We start from the raw sequence: 17813 nt of genomic DNA, 5'->3' as shown, positions 1-17813 counted from the left end.
ATACAGTCTGTAGTGAGGATTGATGGAATGTTTGCCATAGAATAATAGTTCCTGTCTGCAGACAGGTCAGTTGGTTATCTGACCTTAGCATGAGCACTATGAGTATTTCACATAGAGGATGTATCATTTGGGAAAACACTGGGATAATTATCGATAGATGGCTTAATATGGTATCTTGCGTGTTCATTGTCTGTATTGGGACTCCTAGCCCAAGTGCTAATCCCAGACATACAACAACATTTAAAATATTTAAAGATTGTGAATTATAAACCATGTTCTTTTGAGAATATTTTTTACTCTGGTGTCTCCTCTCTCTATACTTCCTAGATAAAGTTTTAATGAGTCTCTGCCCAGTACAGCAAATCACCTTGCAATAATTAGGTGTATTTGGCAAACTGAATAGCAAAATGAGAAAAACAAAACTAAACCGGAGCACAAATCCTGATCTCTATGGGCTGCTGCAAGGACCCTATTGAAATGTATCCTTCTGGCAAGCGTAAACCAAATGGCATTTTATGTATTGCATTGTGTTTCTGTCTTTGGGCTCCATGTACTTAGCGGTGTGCGGACTGCTTCTCAACTCGCGAAGCTGTCCGCCTGCCTTCGCTACACACGGGCAGCAGATCTGTTGATCCGCTTGCCCGTATGTATCATTACACACTCATCGGAGTGTGTAATGTCTGCCCCTTCATTTGTGCGATTTGAAGGGGCTGTTAATCACCGAGAGCGAGCGAGCTCTCGTGATTTTTCCCTCGCCACCTCAGAGGTGGCATAGGGTGTAAGAAGCAGCGGTCTAATGACCGCTGCTTCTTACTTTGCGGGAAGCAGGCTCGCATATGCGAACCTGCCCCGCAAGGGCTCCGGAGCAGCTTTCGCTGCTGCCTACATGGAGCCCTTTGGTTCTTTTGTGGATTTTATCATGTTTATTTGCACCTCTCTATTGCTCAGCTAAACCTAAAACTTTCAAAATCAGGAATTTGGTGCTGGGGTGAACTTTTTTTTAAGCAATACATCTCAGTATAGCATTGAAGCAGAAACTATGCAGTTATTTCATGTGCTGAAATTTTAGTTTGTGTATGTATGTATATGTATGTGTGTATATACAATTTTCTGTATTTAATACTTACTTTTTTTTTTTTTTTTTTTTAAATTCAATGTTACATTTGTTTAATTATCTATGGTCACGCTTCATTTTGATAGAATATGCTTCACTTTTTTTCTTCAGTGTTGAGCCAAATCCAGAAACTGAGGCTTTAGAGACACAGATGAAAGAACACATTTCAAAGTAAGTCTGCAAATTAACATACTACTATTAACCATTATCCAAATTACTAGTTACTCAGATGTTCTGCCTGGCTGCTGTTAGCATTAAACATAAGACTTCAAAAAGCAGACATTTTTTTTTTATTTTTTTATTTTAAATGTGGTTGCTCTACTGTTGAACAATATTTTGATTTCTTTTTAAAGACACGATAAGTCCACGGATTTCATCCTTGTGGGATTACGCCTCCTGGTTAGCAGGAGCTGTGGGTGTGTGTGTGTGTGTGTGTATGTGTATATATCTATATCTATCTTCTCCCTTCCCTCCCACTCCAGTCATTCTCTTTGCCTACGTTAGTGATAGGAAGAGGTAAAGTGAGGTGTTAGTTATAGATTCTTCAATCAAGAGTTTATTATTTTTAAAGTAGTGCCAGAGAGTGCTACTTTGTTCTAGGGTGTAGCCGTAGTCCATATCAGTCTCTGTAGTAGAGCTATTGGTGGCTTTAGAGCAATAGGAACTGGTGGGACATAATTCTCACTGCGCCTCCTATACATTTATGCTGCCCTTCTCCTGACAGCCTAAGCATAATTAACTCAGGCTTAAGATTTTCCACAGGGCTATGGGAGGGAGAGGACCTCCTAAACCTGCTGGGCTGCCCTGCTGTCGGGCAGATGTTAAAGGTAAGTGCCAACTTTTTATTCTGGGTCTGGGAACCTCAGAGGAAGTGGGGCACTTGATGAGACAGATCTCTTATATTAGGACGCTATCCTCCTAGACTTATACAGGGGTGGGGATCCTATGACAGCACAGCTGTGTTTGGCAGGCACTGGGGCTTAAGAAATTTATGTGGTGTCAGAACACACAAAAGATAATGTTACTTTACACATCAATTGGGATGTTATTACAGAGTTTCAGAGACGTGTTTTGAGTCACTATTGTGGGAGATAGAGCTACCTGACATGCGGTAGCATACTCGGCTAAAATTTTATACATTTGGCTTAGTTATTATATCCCCGGTGTCAGATCTATAAGATCTTAATGGCGACTGGGAGATTGAGTACGGTGAAGCCCATGATGGGCGGAGTTGTCTTCCCTCCGTTTTTAGGCTCATTCCTCCATCTCAGGGCACAGTCAGAGTGCCGGGGGATGGAGTGCTGGCACGCCCCCGAGGGGCGGAGCTCTATCGAGCCTGTGCTGTTTGCGCTCTCCCTCCATTACGATACCGGAGGGCAGAGTTTTTAACGCAATTATGAAGCGCTCTGTATTAGACAAACGTTTTATTAAGTTTCTGTTTGTTAAAGGGACACTGAACCCACATTTTCTTTAAGGTACGAGGAGTCCACGGATTCATCCTTTACTTGTGGGATATTATCCTCCTGCTAACAGGAAGTGGCAAAGAGCACCACAGCAGAGCTGTCTATATAGCTCCTCCCTTAGCTCCACCCCCCAGTCATTCTCTTTGTCTACTCTAAGTACTAGGAAGGGTAAAGTGAAAGAGGTGATAAAATGTTAGTTTTTATTTTCTTCAACCAAGAGTTTTTTATTTTAAATGGTACTGGTGTGTACTATTTACTCTCAGGCAGCAGATGGATGAAGACTTCTGCCTGGAGGCTGATGATCTTAGCATTTGTCACTAAGATCCAGAGCATTTCCTACAGAGGCTGAGGGGTACAAGAAACTTCAGTGTGAGGAACGTTTTCATGCTATATAGCAGTGAGGTATGTTCAGTCATTTTTTCTGGAGAGACTGTGGTATTTCAGAAAGGCTGACAGTATCCCCATGAGGGTAAGGGTAAGCAGTAATCCTAATAGTTATAGAAGGGTATTACTAAGCTTGCCTAAGGGGCTAATTAAAAAATGGTTGACACTGAGTTTTGAATGTTTGTGGGCAAACGTTTTGTGAACTGGGAGTGCTGTTAACGTTTTTTGGGCAATAAGGTTTTTTGGCAACTTTATTGAGGGTACACTTGGCTTAATTTTTGGGTCTCAGAACCCACATTTCTAGTTTGGAACCGCTCTGGTGCGGTTCATTTAGGCTGACAAAACATCGAGTGAGATGGGCGGGGCCTATTTTTGCGCCTCAGATGCGCAGTTGTATTTACTAAGCAAGCAGCAAGCTCCAACTCCGGAGGGCCCTTGTGGAAGTATTGGGCCAAATCGAAGCTTTAACCACATTTTTCCAATCCCTGAGGGCAGGTAGGCGCCACAGCAGGGCTGTGGCGAGGTGCTGGGGGTGTTTTTTCCGGATTTAGGCTTTATCGTTCCAGTTTTCACAATAAAGGGTTAAATGTTTGTTTTTCTTGTGGGGCAAACTTAACTACACAAATTGAGTCTTATATCAAAAATTTGAAAATATTGGTGTATTTTAAAGCAGTTTTGGAGAACGTGTATGCTTTTTTTCTCTCAAAGGTACCGTTTTTTAAGATTTTTTTCACTAAATAAAGGTTTTTCAAGCTTGTTTGTGGTCATTAATAGCCTGTTCAACATGTCTGACATTGAGGAAAGTCAATGTTCAATGCGTTTAAAAGCCATTGTGGAACCCCCACTTAGAATATGTCCCTCATGCACTGAAAGGTCAATAAATTGCAGGATGATACTCAGTCAGAAGGGAATCTGGTTATGCCATCTAATTCTCCCCAAGTGTCACAACCATTAACGCCCGCACAAGCGAGCCCAAGTACTTTTAGTGCGTCTAATTCTTTCACCCTGCAAGATATGGCCGCAGTTATGAATACTACCCTCACAAAGGTTTTATCTAAGCTGCCTGGGTTGCAGGGGAAGCGCAGTAGGTCTGGTGTGAGAACAAATGCTGAGCCCTCTGACGCTTTTTTAGCCATATCCGATGTACCCTCCCAATGTTCTGAGTTGGGGGTGAGGGATTTGCTGTCTGAGGGAGAGATTTCTGATTCAGGAAAGATGTTCCCTCAGACAGACTCAGATATGATGGATTTTAAATTTAAACTAGAACACCTTCGCTTATTGCTCAGGGAGGTTTTAGCGACTCTGGATGATTGTGACCCTATTGTAGTTCCAGAGAAATTGTGTAAAATGGACAGATATCTAGAGGTTCCTGCCTTCACTGATGTTTTTCCGGTCCCTAAGAGGATTTCGGACATTGTTACTAAGGAGTGGGATAGACCAGGTATTCCGTTCGCTCCCCCTCCTACTTTTAAGAAAATGTTTCCCATATCAGACATCATGCGGGATTCGTGGCAGACGGTCCCTAAGGTGGAGGGAGCTATTTCTACCCTGGCTAAGTGTGTACAACTATACCTATTGAGGACAGTTGTGCTTTCAAAGATCCTATGGATGAAGAAAATATTCGTTCATCAGGGTTTTCTTCTGCAACCTATAGCGTGCATTGTTCCTGTAACTACTGCAGGTGCTTTTTGGTTCGAGGCTCTGGAGGAGGCTCTTCAGGTTGAGACTCCATTAGATGATATTCTGGATAGAATTAGGGCTCTCAAGCAAGCTAATTCTTTCATTACAGATGCCCCTTTTCAACTGGCTAAATTAGCGGCAAAAGAATTCAGGTTTTGCCATTTTAGCGCGTAGAGCGTTATGGCTTAAGTCCTGGTCTGCTGATGTGTCATCAAAATCTAAGCTTTTAGCCATCCCTTTCAAAGGTAAGACCCTATTCGGGCCTGAACTGAAAGAGATAATTTCAGACATCACTGGAGGAAAAGGCCATGTCCTTCCTCAGGATAAGACAAATAAGATGAGAACCAAACAAAATAATTTTCGTTCCTTTCGAAACTTCAAAGGTGGTCCCTCTACCTCTTCCCCTGCTGCAAAACAAGAGGGGAATTTTGCTCAATCCAAGTCAGTCTGGAGACCTAACCAGACTTGGAACAAAGGTAAACAGGCCAAGAAGCCCGCTGCTGCCACCAAGACAGCATGAAGGGGTAGCCCCTCGATCCAGGACCGGATCTAGTAGGGGGTAGACTTTCTCTCTTTGCTCAGGCTTGAGCAAGAGACGTTCAGGACTCCTGGGCTTTAGAAATCGTAACCCAGGGGTATCTTCTAGATTTCAAAGATTCTCCTCCAAGGGGGAGATTCACATCTTTCTCAATTGTCTGTAAACCAGACAAAAAGAGAGGCGTTCTTACGCTCTTTAGAAGACCTATATACCATGGGAGTGATCCGCCCAGTTCCGAAAATGGAACAGGGGCAGGGGTTTTACTCCAGTCTGTTTGTGGTTCCCAAAAAAGATCCTTCAAGATGGAGACCATTCGGACTATTTTACCAATGATCCACGAGGGTCAATATATGACCACCGCAGACTTAAAAGGATGCGTATCTACACATCCCTATCCACAAAGATCATCACCATTTCCTCAGGTTCGCCTTTCTGGACAAGCATTACCAGTTTGTGGCTCTTCCCTTCAGGTTGGCCACAGCTCCCAGAATTTTCTCAAAAGTGCTAGGGTCCCTTCTGGCGGTTCTAAGGCAGCGGGGCATAGCAGTGGCGCCTTATCTGGATATCTTAATTCAGGCGTCAACTTACCAACTAGCCAAGTCTCACACGGACATCGTGTTGGCTTTTCTAAGATCTCACGGGTGGAAGGTGAACGTAAAAAAAGAGTTCACTTATCCCTCTCACAAGAGTTCCATTCCTGGGAACTCTGATAGATTCGGTGGACATGAGAATTTTTCTGACAGAGGTCAGGAAATCAGAGTTTAACCACCTGCCGAGCTCTTCATTCCATTCCTCTGCCGTCAGTGGCTCAGTGTATGGAGGTAATCTGACTAATGGTAGCGGCAATGGACATAGTTCCGTTTGCTCGCTTGCATCTCAGACCACTGCAACTATGCATGCCCAAACAGTGGAATGGGGATTATGCAGATTTATTTGCTCAGATAAATCTGGATCAAGAGACCAGAGACTCTCTTCTTTGGTGGTTGTCACAGGATCATCTGTCCCAGGGAATGTGTTTCCGCAGGCCAGCGTGGGTCATAGTGACGACGGACGCCAGCCTTTTGGGCTGGGGTGCAGTCTGGAATTCCCTGAAAGCGCAGGGTTTGTGGACTCAGGAGGAGGCTCTCCTCCCGATAAATATTCTAGAACTGAGAGCGATATTCAACGCGCTTCAGGCGTGGCCTCAGCTGGCTTCGGCCAGATTCGTAAGATTCCAATCGGACAATATCACGACTGTAGGATATATCAATCATCAGGGGGGAACAAAGAGTTCTCTAGCGATGATAGAGGTTACCAAAATAATTTGATGGGCAGAGACTCACTCTTGCCATCTATCAGCAATCTATATCCCAGGAGTGGAGAACTGGGAAGCGGATTTTCTAAGTCGTCAGACTTTTCATCTGGGGGAGTGGGAACTCCATCCGGAGGTGTTTGCACAATTGATTCAGCAATGGGGCACACCAGAAATGGATCTGATGGCGTCTCATCAGAATGCCAAACTTCCTTGTTACGGGTCCAGGTCAAGGGATCCTCAGGCAGTGCTGATAGATGCTCTAGCAGTACCCTGGTCGTTCAACCTGGCTTATGTGTTTCCACCATTTCCTCTCCTTCCTCGTTTGATTGCCAGAATCAAACAGGAGAGAGCTTCGGTGATTTTGATAGCACCTACGTGGCCACGCAGGACTTGGTATGCAGACCTGGTGGACATGTCATCCCTTCCACCATGGACTCTGCCACAGAGACAGGACCTTCTGATTCAAGGTCCATTCCAGCATCCAAATCTAGTTTCTCTGTGGCTGACTGCCTGGAGATTGAACGCTTGATTTTATCCAAGCGGGGATTCTCTGAGTCGGTCATAGATACCTTGATTCAGGCTCGAAAGCCTGTCACTAGGAACATTTATCATAAGATATGGCGTAAATATCTTTATTGGTGCGAATCCAAAGGCTACTCATGGAGTAAGATCAGGATTCCTAGGATTTTGTCCTTTCTCCAAGAAGGATTGGAGAAGGGGCTATCAGTTAGTTCCTTAAAGGGATAGATATCTGCTTTATCAATTTTATTGCACAAGCGTCTGGCAGATGTTCCAGACGTTCAGTCTTTATGTCAGGCTTTAGTTAGAATCAAGCCTGTGTTTAAACCTGTTGCTCCGCTATGGATTTTGAATTTAGTTCTTAAAGTTCTTCAAGGGGTTCCGTTTGAACCTATGCATTCCATAGATATTAAGCTTCTATCTTTGAAAGTTCTGTTTTTAGTTGCTATCTCTTCGGCTCGAAGAGTTTCTGAACTATCTGCATCGCAATGCGAATCACCTTATCTTGTTTTCCATGCTGATAAAGTGGTTTTGCGTACCAAACCTGGATTCCTTCCTAAGGTTGTTACTAATAGGAATATTAATCAGGACATTGTTGTTCCTTCTCTGTGTCCTAATCCTTCCTCTAAGAAAGAGCGTCTGTTGCACAACTTGGACGTGGTTCATGCTTTGAAGTTTTACTTGCAAGCGACCAAAGATTTCCGTCAAACATCTTCTTTGTTTGTTGTCTATTCTGGAAAACGTAGTGGTCAAAAAGCTACGGCTACCTCTTTTTTTTTTTTTTTTTTTTTTTTTTTTTGGCTGAAAAGCATCATCCTTTTGGAGTATGAGACTGCTGGACAGCAGCCTCCTGAAAGAATTACAGCTCACTCTACTAGAGCGGTGGCTTCCACATGGGCTTTTAAAAATGATTCTTCTGTTGAACAGATTTGTAAGGCTGCGACTTGGTCTTCGCTTCATACCTTTTCCAAATTTTACAAATTTGATACTGTTGCTTCTTCGGAGGCTATTTTTGGGAGAAAAGTTCTTCAAGCAGTGGTGCCTTCTGTTTAGCCATCTGTCTTGTCCCTCCCGTTCATCCGTGTCCTGTAGCTTTGGTATTGTATCCCACGAGTAAAGGATGAATCCGTGGACTCGTCGTACCTTATAGAAGAAAAGTAAATTTATGCTTACCTGATAAATTAATTTCTTCTATGGTACGACGAGTCCACGGCCCGCCCTGTCATTTTAAGACAGATTATATTTTTTGATTTTAAACTTCAGTCACCTCTGCACCTTTTAGTTTCTCCTTTTTTCTTCCTGTACCTTCGGTCGAATGACTGGTGGGTGGAGCTAAGGGAGGAGCTATATAGACAGCTCTGCTGTGGTGCTCTTTGCCACTTCCTGTTAGCAGGAGGATAATATCCCACAAGTAAAGGATGAATCCGTGGACTCGTCGTACCATAGAAGAAATTAATTTATCAGGTAAGCATAAATTTACTTTTTTCTTTCTTGCTATCTTTATTTAAAAAAGAAGGCATCTAAGCTTTTTTTTGGATTAGGACTCTGAACTGCACTTTTTTTATTGGTGGATGAATTTATCCACCAATCTGCAAGGACAACCCAGGTTGTTCACCAAAAATGGGCCGGCATCTAAACTTACATTCTTCCATTTCAAAAAAAGATACCAAGAGAATGAAGAAAATTTGATAATAGGGGTAAATTAGAAAGTTGCTCAAAATTGCATGCTCTATCTGAATCACAAAAGAAAAAAATTGGGTTCAGTGTCCCTTTAAGTTTATACCTCACAAGAGCTGCTGGTGCAATGCCGCCCCCTGCAGACTCGCCGCCAGCAGGGGGGTGTCAATCAACCCGATCGTACTCGATTGGGTTGATTTCCGGCGATGTCTGTCTGCCTGCTCAGAGCAGGCGGACAGGTTATGGAGCAGCGGTCTTTGTGACCGCTGCTTCATAACTGCTTTTTCTGGCGAGCCTGCAGGCATCAAGCTCCTTTCGGAGCTTGATAAATATGCCCCATAGACACCTCAACACAATGGCCGAGGTTCAGAAGGTCCTGAAAATGTTTGCTTACTGATTATTGCAATATGCACACATAATGATAAGTGGGCAGTTTGCAATTTAAAGGGACACTGTACCCAAAAATGTAATTTCGTGATTCAGATTGAGCATGAAATTTTAAGCAAATTTCGAATTTACTTCTATTATCAAATTTTCTTCATTATCTTGGTATCTTTATTTGAAAGGCAAGAATGTAAGTTTAGATGCCGGCCCATTTTTGCTGAACAACCTGGGTTGTCCTTGCTGATTGGTGGATAAATTCATCCACCAATAAAAAAGTGCTGTCCAGAGTACTAAAACCAAAAAAAAAGCTTAGATGCCTTTTTCAAATAATGATAGCAAGAGAACGAAGAAAAATTAATAATAGGAGTAAATTAGAAAGTTGCTTAAAATTGCATGCTCTTTCTGAATAAAATTGGGTTCAGTGTCCCTTTAAGAGAAAAGTACACAAAAATAATGAATAATGTTGCTTTTAAAATTTAAAGGGACAGTAAAGTTTTTTTTTTTTTTTTTTTTTGTTTTTTTTTCTGTTTTTATCATAATAATTTCAGCTGTTTTTGTTTAGTTCATCCTTCGTGCCTTAGGATGCTACAAGAACACAGAAAAGATAATGTTACTTTAACATTTAAAGAAACAGTAACTTTTTTTTGTGTCAATTTTTACTATATATACACTCCTAAAGAGATTGCTGTTAGGGGTCTGTTGACACTGGTCAATCCATGCCACTATTTTCTCCTATAGTGTCCCAAATATTTTTATGGCCCCATGCAGTGCTCTGCGGCTCCTTGCAAATTTCATATGGAATTGTTGCACAAGACATTGCTCATTTAACGTACTTAGCGATGTATATTAACAGCAATGTTAACATTCTAATTGGATTGTTTTCTGCACAACAGAAATAAGAAGTTTCTTTTAAAATTTAAAAAGGCAGTAAAAAAATTACACTTTTTTTCTAAACCACCTCCTTTTTAAAGGCATTTGCTTTTGGAAGTATGTTGACAATGGTCACTTTATATCACATTCCTACAGTGTCCACAAAATATTAGGGCCCACATGGTGTACCTTTGTGATCTAGTGGGTAACCTTGGGTACTTGCAAGTTGGAGTTTGAGAGTTCAATTCCACCTGCTACTGCAGTGACATTTTTATCCTGCATCTAATGCTTTCTATGTTTTTCACAAGTGGAAACTAACATTACTAGAGGAATAATTTGCGGTTTTAACTACCCTGGACGGCTCCGACTATACCGGTGTAATTTATTCTAGTACGTCCAGTAGGTTATCGGAATGAAAGACTGCATTTCCTATATTTAAAGAGATGTTTTCCAATAACCATCTCGGCCAAGGAGGCTGGGTAGACATTCCTAGGGTTAAGGAGTGGTTTTCAGCTTGGCTAACAGAACTACTACTTAGAGGGTAGTTTGTTGTTTCAAAGGTTGAGGGGATGTACTCCAGGGCTTCCAATGACATCCAGCTGTGTACTTTGTTACCGTCACTAGGGCGACGGCATTTTGGTTTGATGAGTTGTCTGAGGTTTTTAAGTCAGAAACTCCTCTGGATAAAATCCAGGACAGGATAAAGGCTTTCAATTTGGCTAATTCCTTTTATTTCAAACTTCTTCTCTCAAGTTTTCAAGTTCTCTGTTACAGCTCATAGAGTTTTTATATTTAGAGCCTTGTTCTATGGAAGTATGGCCTAAACATTTAACGACTCATTACAAGGGGAAGACCTTGTTGGAACCTGGCTTGACGGAAATAATATCCTTTAAATTTTTTAAAAGGATTTATAAAAAAAAAAGAAAATATCCAAATAGCCTGCTGTTGACTCAAAGACAGCATGACGGGCAGGTTTTCCGTATTCGCTCAGGCTTGGGTTCGAGATGTTCAGCATCCCTGGACAATAGGAACTAGTGTTCCAGGATTTCAAATTGGAATTCAATATTGTTCAGCCCAGTGGCAGGTTTTCAAGATTATCTGCAGATTAGACAGGGAGGAGAGGCGTTCTTACACTGCGTGAGAAGACATCTCGGACCTGGGGATGATTTTTCCAGGTCCAATACAGGTTCTGGGTCGAGTTTTTTTTTTTTTATACCAATCAAAAAAAGAGGGAATCTTCAGACCACTTTTTAGATTCCAGAGTCTAAACAGTTGTTCTTAATATACCGTCCTTCAACTTGGCAACTATTCGTTCCATCCTTTCTTTGATTGATCCAAGAGGGTCAATTTATACAACAGCGGATTTAAAGGACCTATATTTTCATGCGCCATTCACAAGTTGGACATACGTTTCCAGTTCGTGGCTCTTCCCTTCGGTCTTGCCTCAGCTCTGAGTTTTCAAAGGGCTCTGGGAGCGCTGTTGGCGGTACTTTGGTATGGGGCATTGCAGTGGAGTCCTATCTAGGACGATATTCTAGTCCAGGCGCCATCCTTACAGCTAGCAGGATTTCACACGGACTTGGTGTTATCCTTCCCGTGGTCTTACGAGTGGAAGGTAGATTTGGAGAGGAATTCCTTAGTCTCATACATAAGGGAATCTTCTTGGGATAAATTATAGGTTCCATATCAATGAAGATTTGTATGTCAGGAAAATCAGAGCTTATCGATACTTGTTTAGTCATTTAGTCCATTCCTCAACCTTTATTGGTTCAGTGTATGGAAGTAATCGGGCTGATGGTAGACATCATCCCGTTTGTTCGGTTCCATCTCTGTGCCCTGCAGTTAAACATGTTCAGGCAACGGTTCGGAGATTATTCAGATTTGTCTCCTCTAGTTCTACTAGGAACAGGAGACAAGGGATTCTATTCAGTGGTGGTTGTCTCTGAATCATCTCTCCCAGAGACCCTGTTTTCTCTTGTAAGGTGTATCCAGTCCACGGATCATCCATTACTTGTGGGATATTCTCATTCCCAACAGGAAGTTGCAAGAGGACACCCACAGCAGAGCTGTTATATAGCTCCTCCCCTAACTGCCATATCCAGTCATTCTCTTGCAACTCTCAACACGCATGGAGGTAGTAAGAGAGAGTGGTGAAAAATAGTTTTTTATCTTCAATCAAAAGTTTATTTTAAATAGTACCGGAGTTGTACTATTTTATCCCAGGCAGTAAATAGAAGAAGAATCTGCCTGAGTTTTCTATGATCTTAGCAGGTTGTAACTAAGATCCATTGCTGTTCTCACATATGTCTGAGGAGAGAGGTAACTTCAGCGGGAGAATGGCGTGCAGTTTACTCTGCTATGAGGTATGTGCAGTTACAATTTTTTCTAGAATTGGAAATGCTAGAAAATGCTGCTGATACCGTATTAATGTAAGTTAAGCCTGAATGCAGTGATTTAATAGCGACTGGTATCATGCTTACTCTCAGGGGTAATAACCTTATAAAATTGCAATATAAAACGTTTGCTGGCATGTTTAATCGCTTTTATATATGCTTTGGTGATAAAACTTTATTGGGGCCTAGTTTTTTCCACATGGCTGGCTTAAATTTTGCCTAGAAACAGTTTCCTGAGGCTATCCACTGTTGCAGTATGAGTGGGAGGGGCCTATTTTAGCGCTTTTTTGCGCAGTTAAAATTACAGACTGAGACATCCAGCTTTCCTCAGAAAATGCTATAGGACATCTCTAAAGGGCTCAAAGGCTTTCCAAAGTCGTTTATTGGGGAAGGTAGGGCCACAGCAGAGCTGTGGCAGTTTGTTGTGACTGTTAAAAACGTTTTTTGATCCGTTTTTTTTAACTAAGGGGTTAATCATCCATTTGCAAGTGGGTGCAATGCTCTGTTAGCTTATTATACACACTGTAAAAATTTCGTTTGTGTAACTGCCTTTTTTCACTGTTTTTCAAATTCTGACAAAATTTGTTTCTCTTAAAGGCACAGTACCGTTTTTTATATTTGCTTGTTAACTTGATTTAAAGTGTTTTCCAAGCTTGCTGGTCTCATTGCTAGTCTGTGTAAACATGTCTAACATAGAGTAAACTCCTTGTTCATTATGTTTAAAAGCCATGGTGGAACCCCCTCTTAGAATGTGTACCAAATGTACTGATTTCACTTTAAGCAATAAAGATCATATTCTGTCTTTAAAAAATGTATCACCCCACATCCCTCACCCATACATCCTGTTGTCTCACTCCTTCAGGGGCTCCCAAATATTCGGCTCGCCCCCTGGAAGGCCCTGGAGATCACCTCTCTGAGTGATTTCTACCGGGGTGAGAATCTCCTCTTGCCTCAAGATATGATCGCTAAATTTGACATTCCTGACACCCTGAAATTTGACTTTATGAGGCTGAGATCCTTGATGAAGTCCTGGGGATTCCTGGTTGAAAAAATCAGGGCTCCAACTATCTGGGAGATGAGATGGAAGGCAAACCTCCAACTGTGCAAACCTCTTACGGCACACTACCGATCCCTCTTGGGGCCTCCCACTCTGGTGAAAACCAGACATATGGCATCCTGGGAAGCAGAATTGAGACTCGCCTTTACGGAGCTCGACTGGACTAAAGCAATAAAACTGACTAAATCTGCACTGCATTGCGCTACAATGTATGAACTCTACTTCAAGATTATAACCAGATGGCATCTGGTCCCGACCAAACTTCAGACCCTGTATCCTGAGCATTCTCCATTATGTTGGAGAGAGTGTGGAGAGACAGGCACTCCGCTCCATGTGTGGTGGTCATGTAGCAAGCTCCGACCACTTTGGTCGAAAGCCAGTGAGGTCTGTAAGGCCTTGGAACTCCCGACCCCAGACACTCCGAGCCTAGCTCTCTTACATCTGGGAGTTAAAAAACTGCCAAAGCACAAAAGATATTTCTTAATCTATCTATTGACATCAGTCAAGATGCTAATGGCCAGGAATTGGAAGAAACAACAGCCTCCAAGATGGCAGGCAGTTGTTGACTACTTGCAATACGTAAAGACAATGGAAGACTATGTCTTCCGGACCAGGAATCAATCAGATGTCTTTTCCCTAGTCTGGGTTCCATGGGAGACCTATCTAAAGCCGACAGCATGATGCTCCCTCCCTTATCAGTTCTAATGTCCCACTAGTGGCTGTCTTATCTGCCTCCCTAGAAGAGGCGCCACACTATGTCAGGCCGGAGGTACTCCTCACTGCTCTTCCCCTCCCCCCCCCTCCTTTTTCTCCCCCTTCTGATGCCCCTACTCCCTCCCCAGCACTCTTCTCCCCCCTCCTAAGAGAGGCAGGTATCTATCCCTATCTGTTTTGCTCTCAAGCACGCGTACTATGTAAGTCTTGCATTTTACTCCCCCTAACTGCCAGGTTCAATATGTATGGCTTCCATGGCCATATGATACCCACAATGCTAAAAAAGAAGCTAAATTTTTCCCTATGACAGACCAGTACACAACACCTATAAAATCCAAATACACAACTGACGTATGACCAACCTTTGAGCTAGAACATTGAGCTGTGTAAAACGATTTTCTTTGAATGCCATTATTACCTTTGAACGTTTGATTGTATTTGTTGACTAATATGTCATATGTAACTGTTCTGTTTTGTGGTTCTGTACCAATTACATCAATAAAAATTTATTTAACAAAAAAAAAAAAATGTATCACCAGAGGTATCTGACGAGGGGGAAGTTATGCCGACTAACTCTCCCCACGTGTCAGATCCTTTGACTCCCGCTCAAGGGACTCGCGCTCAAATGGCGCCAAGTACATCTAGGGCGCCCATAGCGATTACTTTACAAGACATGGCGGCAGTCATGGATAATACACTGTCAGCGGTATTAGCCAGACTACCTGAATTTAGAGGTAAGCGAGATAGCTCTGGGGTTAGACGAAATGCAGAGCATACTGACGCTTTAAGAACCATGTCTGATACTGCCTCACAATATGCAGAAGCTGAGGAAGGAGAGCTTCAGTCTGTGGGTGATGTTTCTGACTCAGGTAGGATACCTGATTCTGATATTTCTACATTTAAATTTAAGCTTAAACACCTCCGCGCGCTACTCAAAGAGGTTTTAGCTGCTCTGAATGACTGTGATACAATTGCAGTGCCAGAGAAATTGTGTAGACTGGATAAATACTATGCAGTGCCGGTGTGTACTGATGTTTTTTCCAATACCTAAAAGGTTTACAGAAATTTTTACTAAGGAATGGGATAGACCAGGTGTGCCGTTCTCTCCCCCTCCTATTTTTAGAAAAATGTTTCCAATAGACGCCACCACACGGGACTTATGGCAGACAGTCCCTAAGGTGGAGGGAGCAGTTTCTACTCTAACAAAGCGTACTACTATCCCTGTCGAGGACAGTTGTGCTTTTTTAGATCCAATGGATAAGAAATTAGAAGGTTACCTTAAGAAAATGTTTATTCAACAAGGTTTTATCCTACAGCCCCTTGCATGCATTGCTCCTGTCACTGCTGCTGCAGCGTTCTGGTTTGAGTCTCTGGAAGAGGCTTTACAGGTAGCGACTCCATTGGATGACATACTTGGCAAGCTTAGGGCACTTAAGCTAGCCAATTCTTTTGTTTCTGATGCCATTGTTCATTTGACTAAACTAACGGCTAAGAATTCTGCTTTTGCTATACAGGCACGCAGGGCGCTATGGCTTAAATCATGGTCAGCTGACGTGACTTCAAAATCTAAGCTACTTAACATTCCCTTCAAGGGGCAGACCCTATTCGGGCCTGGTTTGAAGGAGATTATTGCTGATATCACTGGAGGAAAAGGTCATGCCCTTCCTCAGGACAGGTCCAAATCAAGGGCCATACAGTCTAATTTTCGTGCCTTTTGAAACTTCAAGGCAGGTGCGGCATCAACTTCCTCTAATGCAAAACAAGAGGGAACTTTTGCTCAGTCCAAGACGGTCTGGAGACCAAACCAGACCTGGAACAAAGGTAAGCAGGCCAAAAAGCCTGCTGCTGCCTCTAAGACAGCATGAAGGAACGGCCCCCTATCCGGTAACGGATCTAGTAGGGGGCAGACTTTCACTCTTTGCCCAGGCGTGGGCAAGAGATGTCCAGGATCCCTGGGCCCTGGAAATTATATCCCAGGGATATCTTCTGGATTTCAAAGCTTCCCCCCCAAAAGGGAGATTTCACCTTTCACAATTATCTGCAAACCAGATAAAGAGAGAGGCATTCTTACACTGTGTATGAGACCTCCTAGTTATGGAAGTGATCCATCCAGTTCCAAAGGAGGAACAGGGGCAGGGTTTTTACTCAAATCTGTTTGTGGTTCCCAAAAAAGAGGGAACCTTCAGACCAATTTTGGATCTAACGATCTTAAACAAATTCCTCAGAGTTCCATCATTCAGGATGGAAACTATTCGTACCATCCTACCTATGATCCAGGAGGGTCAATATATGACTACAGTGGATTTAAAGGATGCTTACCTTCACATTCCGATACACAAAGATCATCATCGGTTTCTCAGGTTTGCCTTTCTAGACAGGCATTACCAGTTTGTAGCCCTTCCCTTTGGATTAGCTACAGCCCCAAGAATCTTTACGAAGGTTCTGGGGTCACTTCTGGCGGTCCTAAGACCGCGGGGCATATCAGTGGCCCCTTATTTAGACGACATCCTGATACAGGCGTCAAACTTCCAAATTGCCAAGTCTCATACGGACGTAGTACTGGCATTTCTGAGATCGCATGGGTGGAAAGTGAACAAGAGTTTCCTTCCTAGGGACTCTGATAGATTCTGTAGAAATGAAAATTTACCTGACGGAGTCCAGGTTATCAAAGCTTCTAAATTCCTGCCGTGTTCTTCATTCCATTCCGCGCCCTTTGGTGGCTCAGTGCATGGAAGTAATCGGCTTAATGGTAGCGGCAATGGACATAGTGCCGTTTGCACGACTACATCTCAGACCGCTGCAACTATGCATGCTCAGTCAGTGGAACGGGGATTACACAGATTTGTCCCCTTCTACTAAATCTGGATCAAGAGACCAGGGATTCTCTTCTCTGGTGGCTATCTCGGGTCCATCTGTCCAAAGGTATGACCTTTCGCAGGCCAGATTGGACAATTGTAACAGATGCCAGCCTTCTGGGTTGGGGTGCAGTCTGGAACTCCCTGAAGGCTCAGGGATCGTGGACTCAGGAGGAGACACTCCTTCCAATAAATATTCTGGAACTGAGAGCGATATTCAATGCTCTTCAGGCTTGGCCTCAGTTAGCAACTCTGAGGTACATCAGATTTCAGTCGGACAACATCACGACTGTGGCTTAAATCAACCATCAAGGGGGAACAAGAAGTTCCCTAGCGATGTTAGAAGTCTCAAAGATAATTCGCTGGGCAGAGATTCACTCTTGCCACCTATCAGCTATCCATATCCCTGGTGTAGAGAACTGGGAGGCGGATTTTCTAAGTCGTCAGACTTTTCATCCGGGAGAGTGGGAACTCCATCCGGAGGTGTTTGCCCAATTGATTCATCGTTGGGGCAAACCAGAACTGGATCTCATGGCGTGTCGCCAGAACGCCAAGCTTCCTTGTTACGGATCCAGGTCCAGGGATCCCAAGGCGACGCTGATAGATGCTCTAGCAGCGCCCTGGTCTTTCAACCTGGCTTATGTGTTTCCACCGTTTCCTCTGCTCCCTCGACTGATTGCCAAGGTCAAGCAGGAGAGAGCATCAGTGATTTTGATAGCGCCTGCGTGGCCACGCAGGACCTGGTATGCAGATCTGGTGGACATGTCATCCTTTCCACCATGGACTCTGCCTCTGAGACAGGACATTCTACGTCAGGGTCCTTTCAACCATCCAAATCTAATTTCTCTGAGACTGACTGCCTGGAGATTGA

At 43.1% G+C, this 17813-nt stretch overlaps 1 protein-coding gene across 2 annotated transcripts in view; it reads left to right on the top strand.

The window, feature by feature from the left end:
- Positions 1-17813, top strand: part of DSN1 (DSN1 component of MIS12 kinetochore complex) — a 93191-nt gene that overhangs the window by 47986 nt on the left and 27392 nt on the right. For both annotated transcript variants that reach the window (XM_053717917.1, XM_053717916.1), the window contains exon 6: positions 1226-1285. In XM_053717917.1, coding sequence (XP_053573892.1) covers positions 1226-1285 — 60 coding nt within the window. The remainder of the gene's footprint in view (positions 1-1225; positions 1286-17813) is intronic.

The sequence above is a fragment of the Bombina bombina genome, chromosome 6 (assembly GCF_027579735.1).
Source record: "Bombina bombina isolate aBomBom1 chromosome 6, aBomBom1.pri, whole genome shotgun sequence".
NCBI classification, from domain to species: Eukaryota; Metazoa; Chordata; class Amphibia; order Anura; family Bombinatoridae; genus Bombina; species Bombina bombina.
Note: the sequence above shows the minus strand (reverse complement) of the source record. Positions and strands in the feature narration are given on the sequence as shown.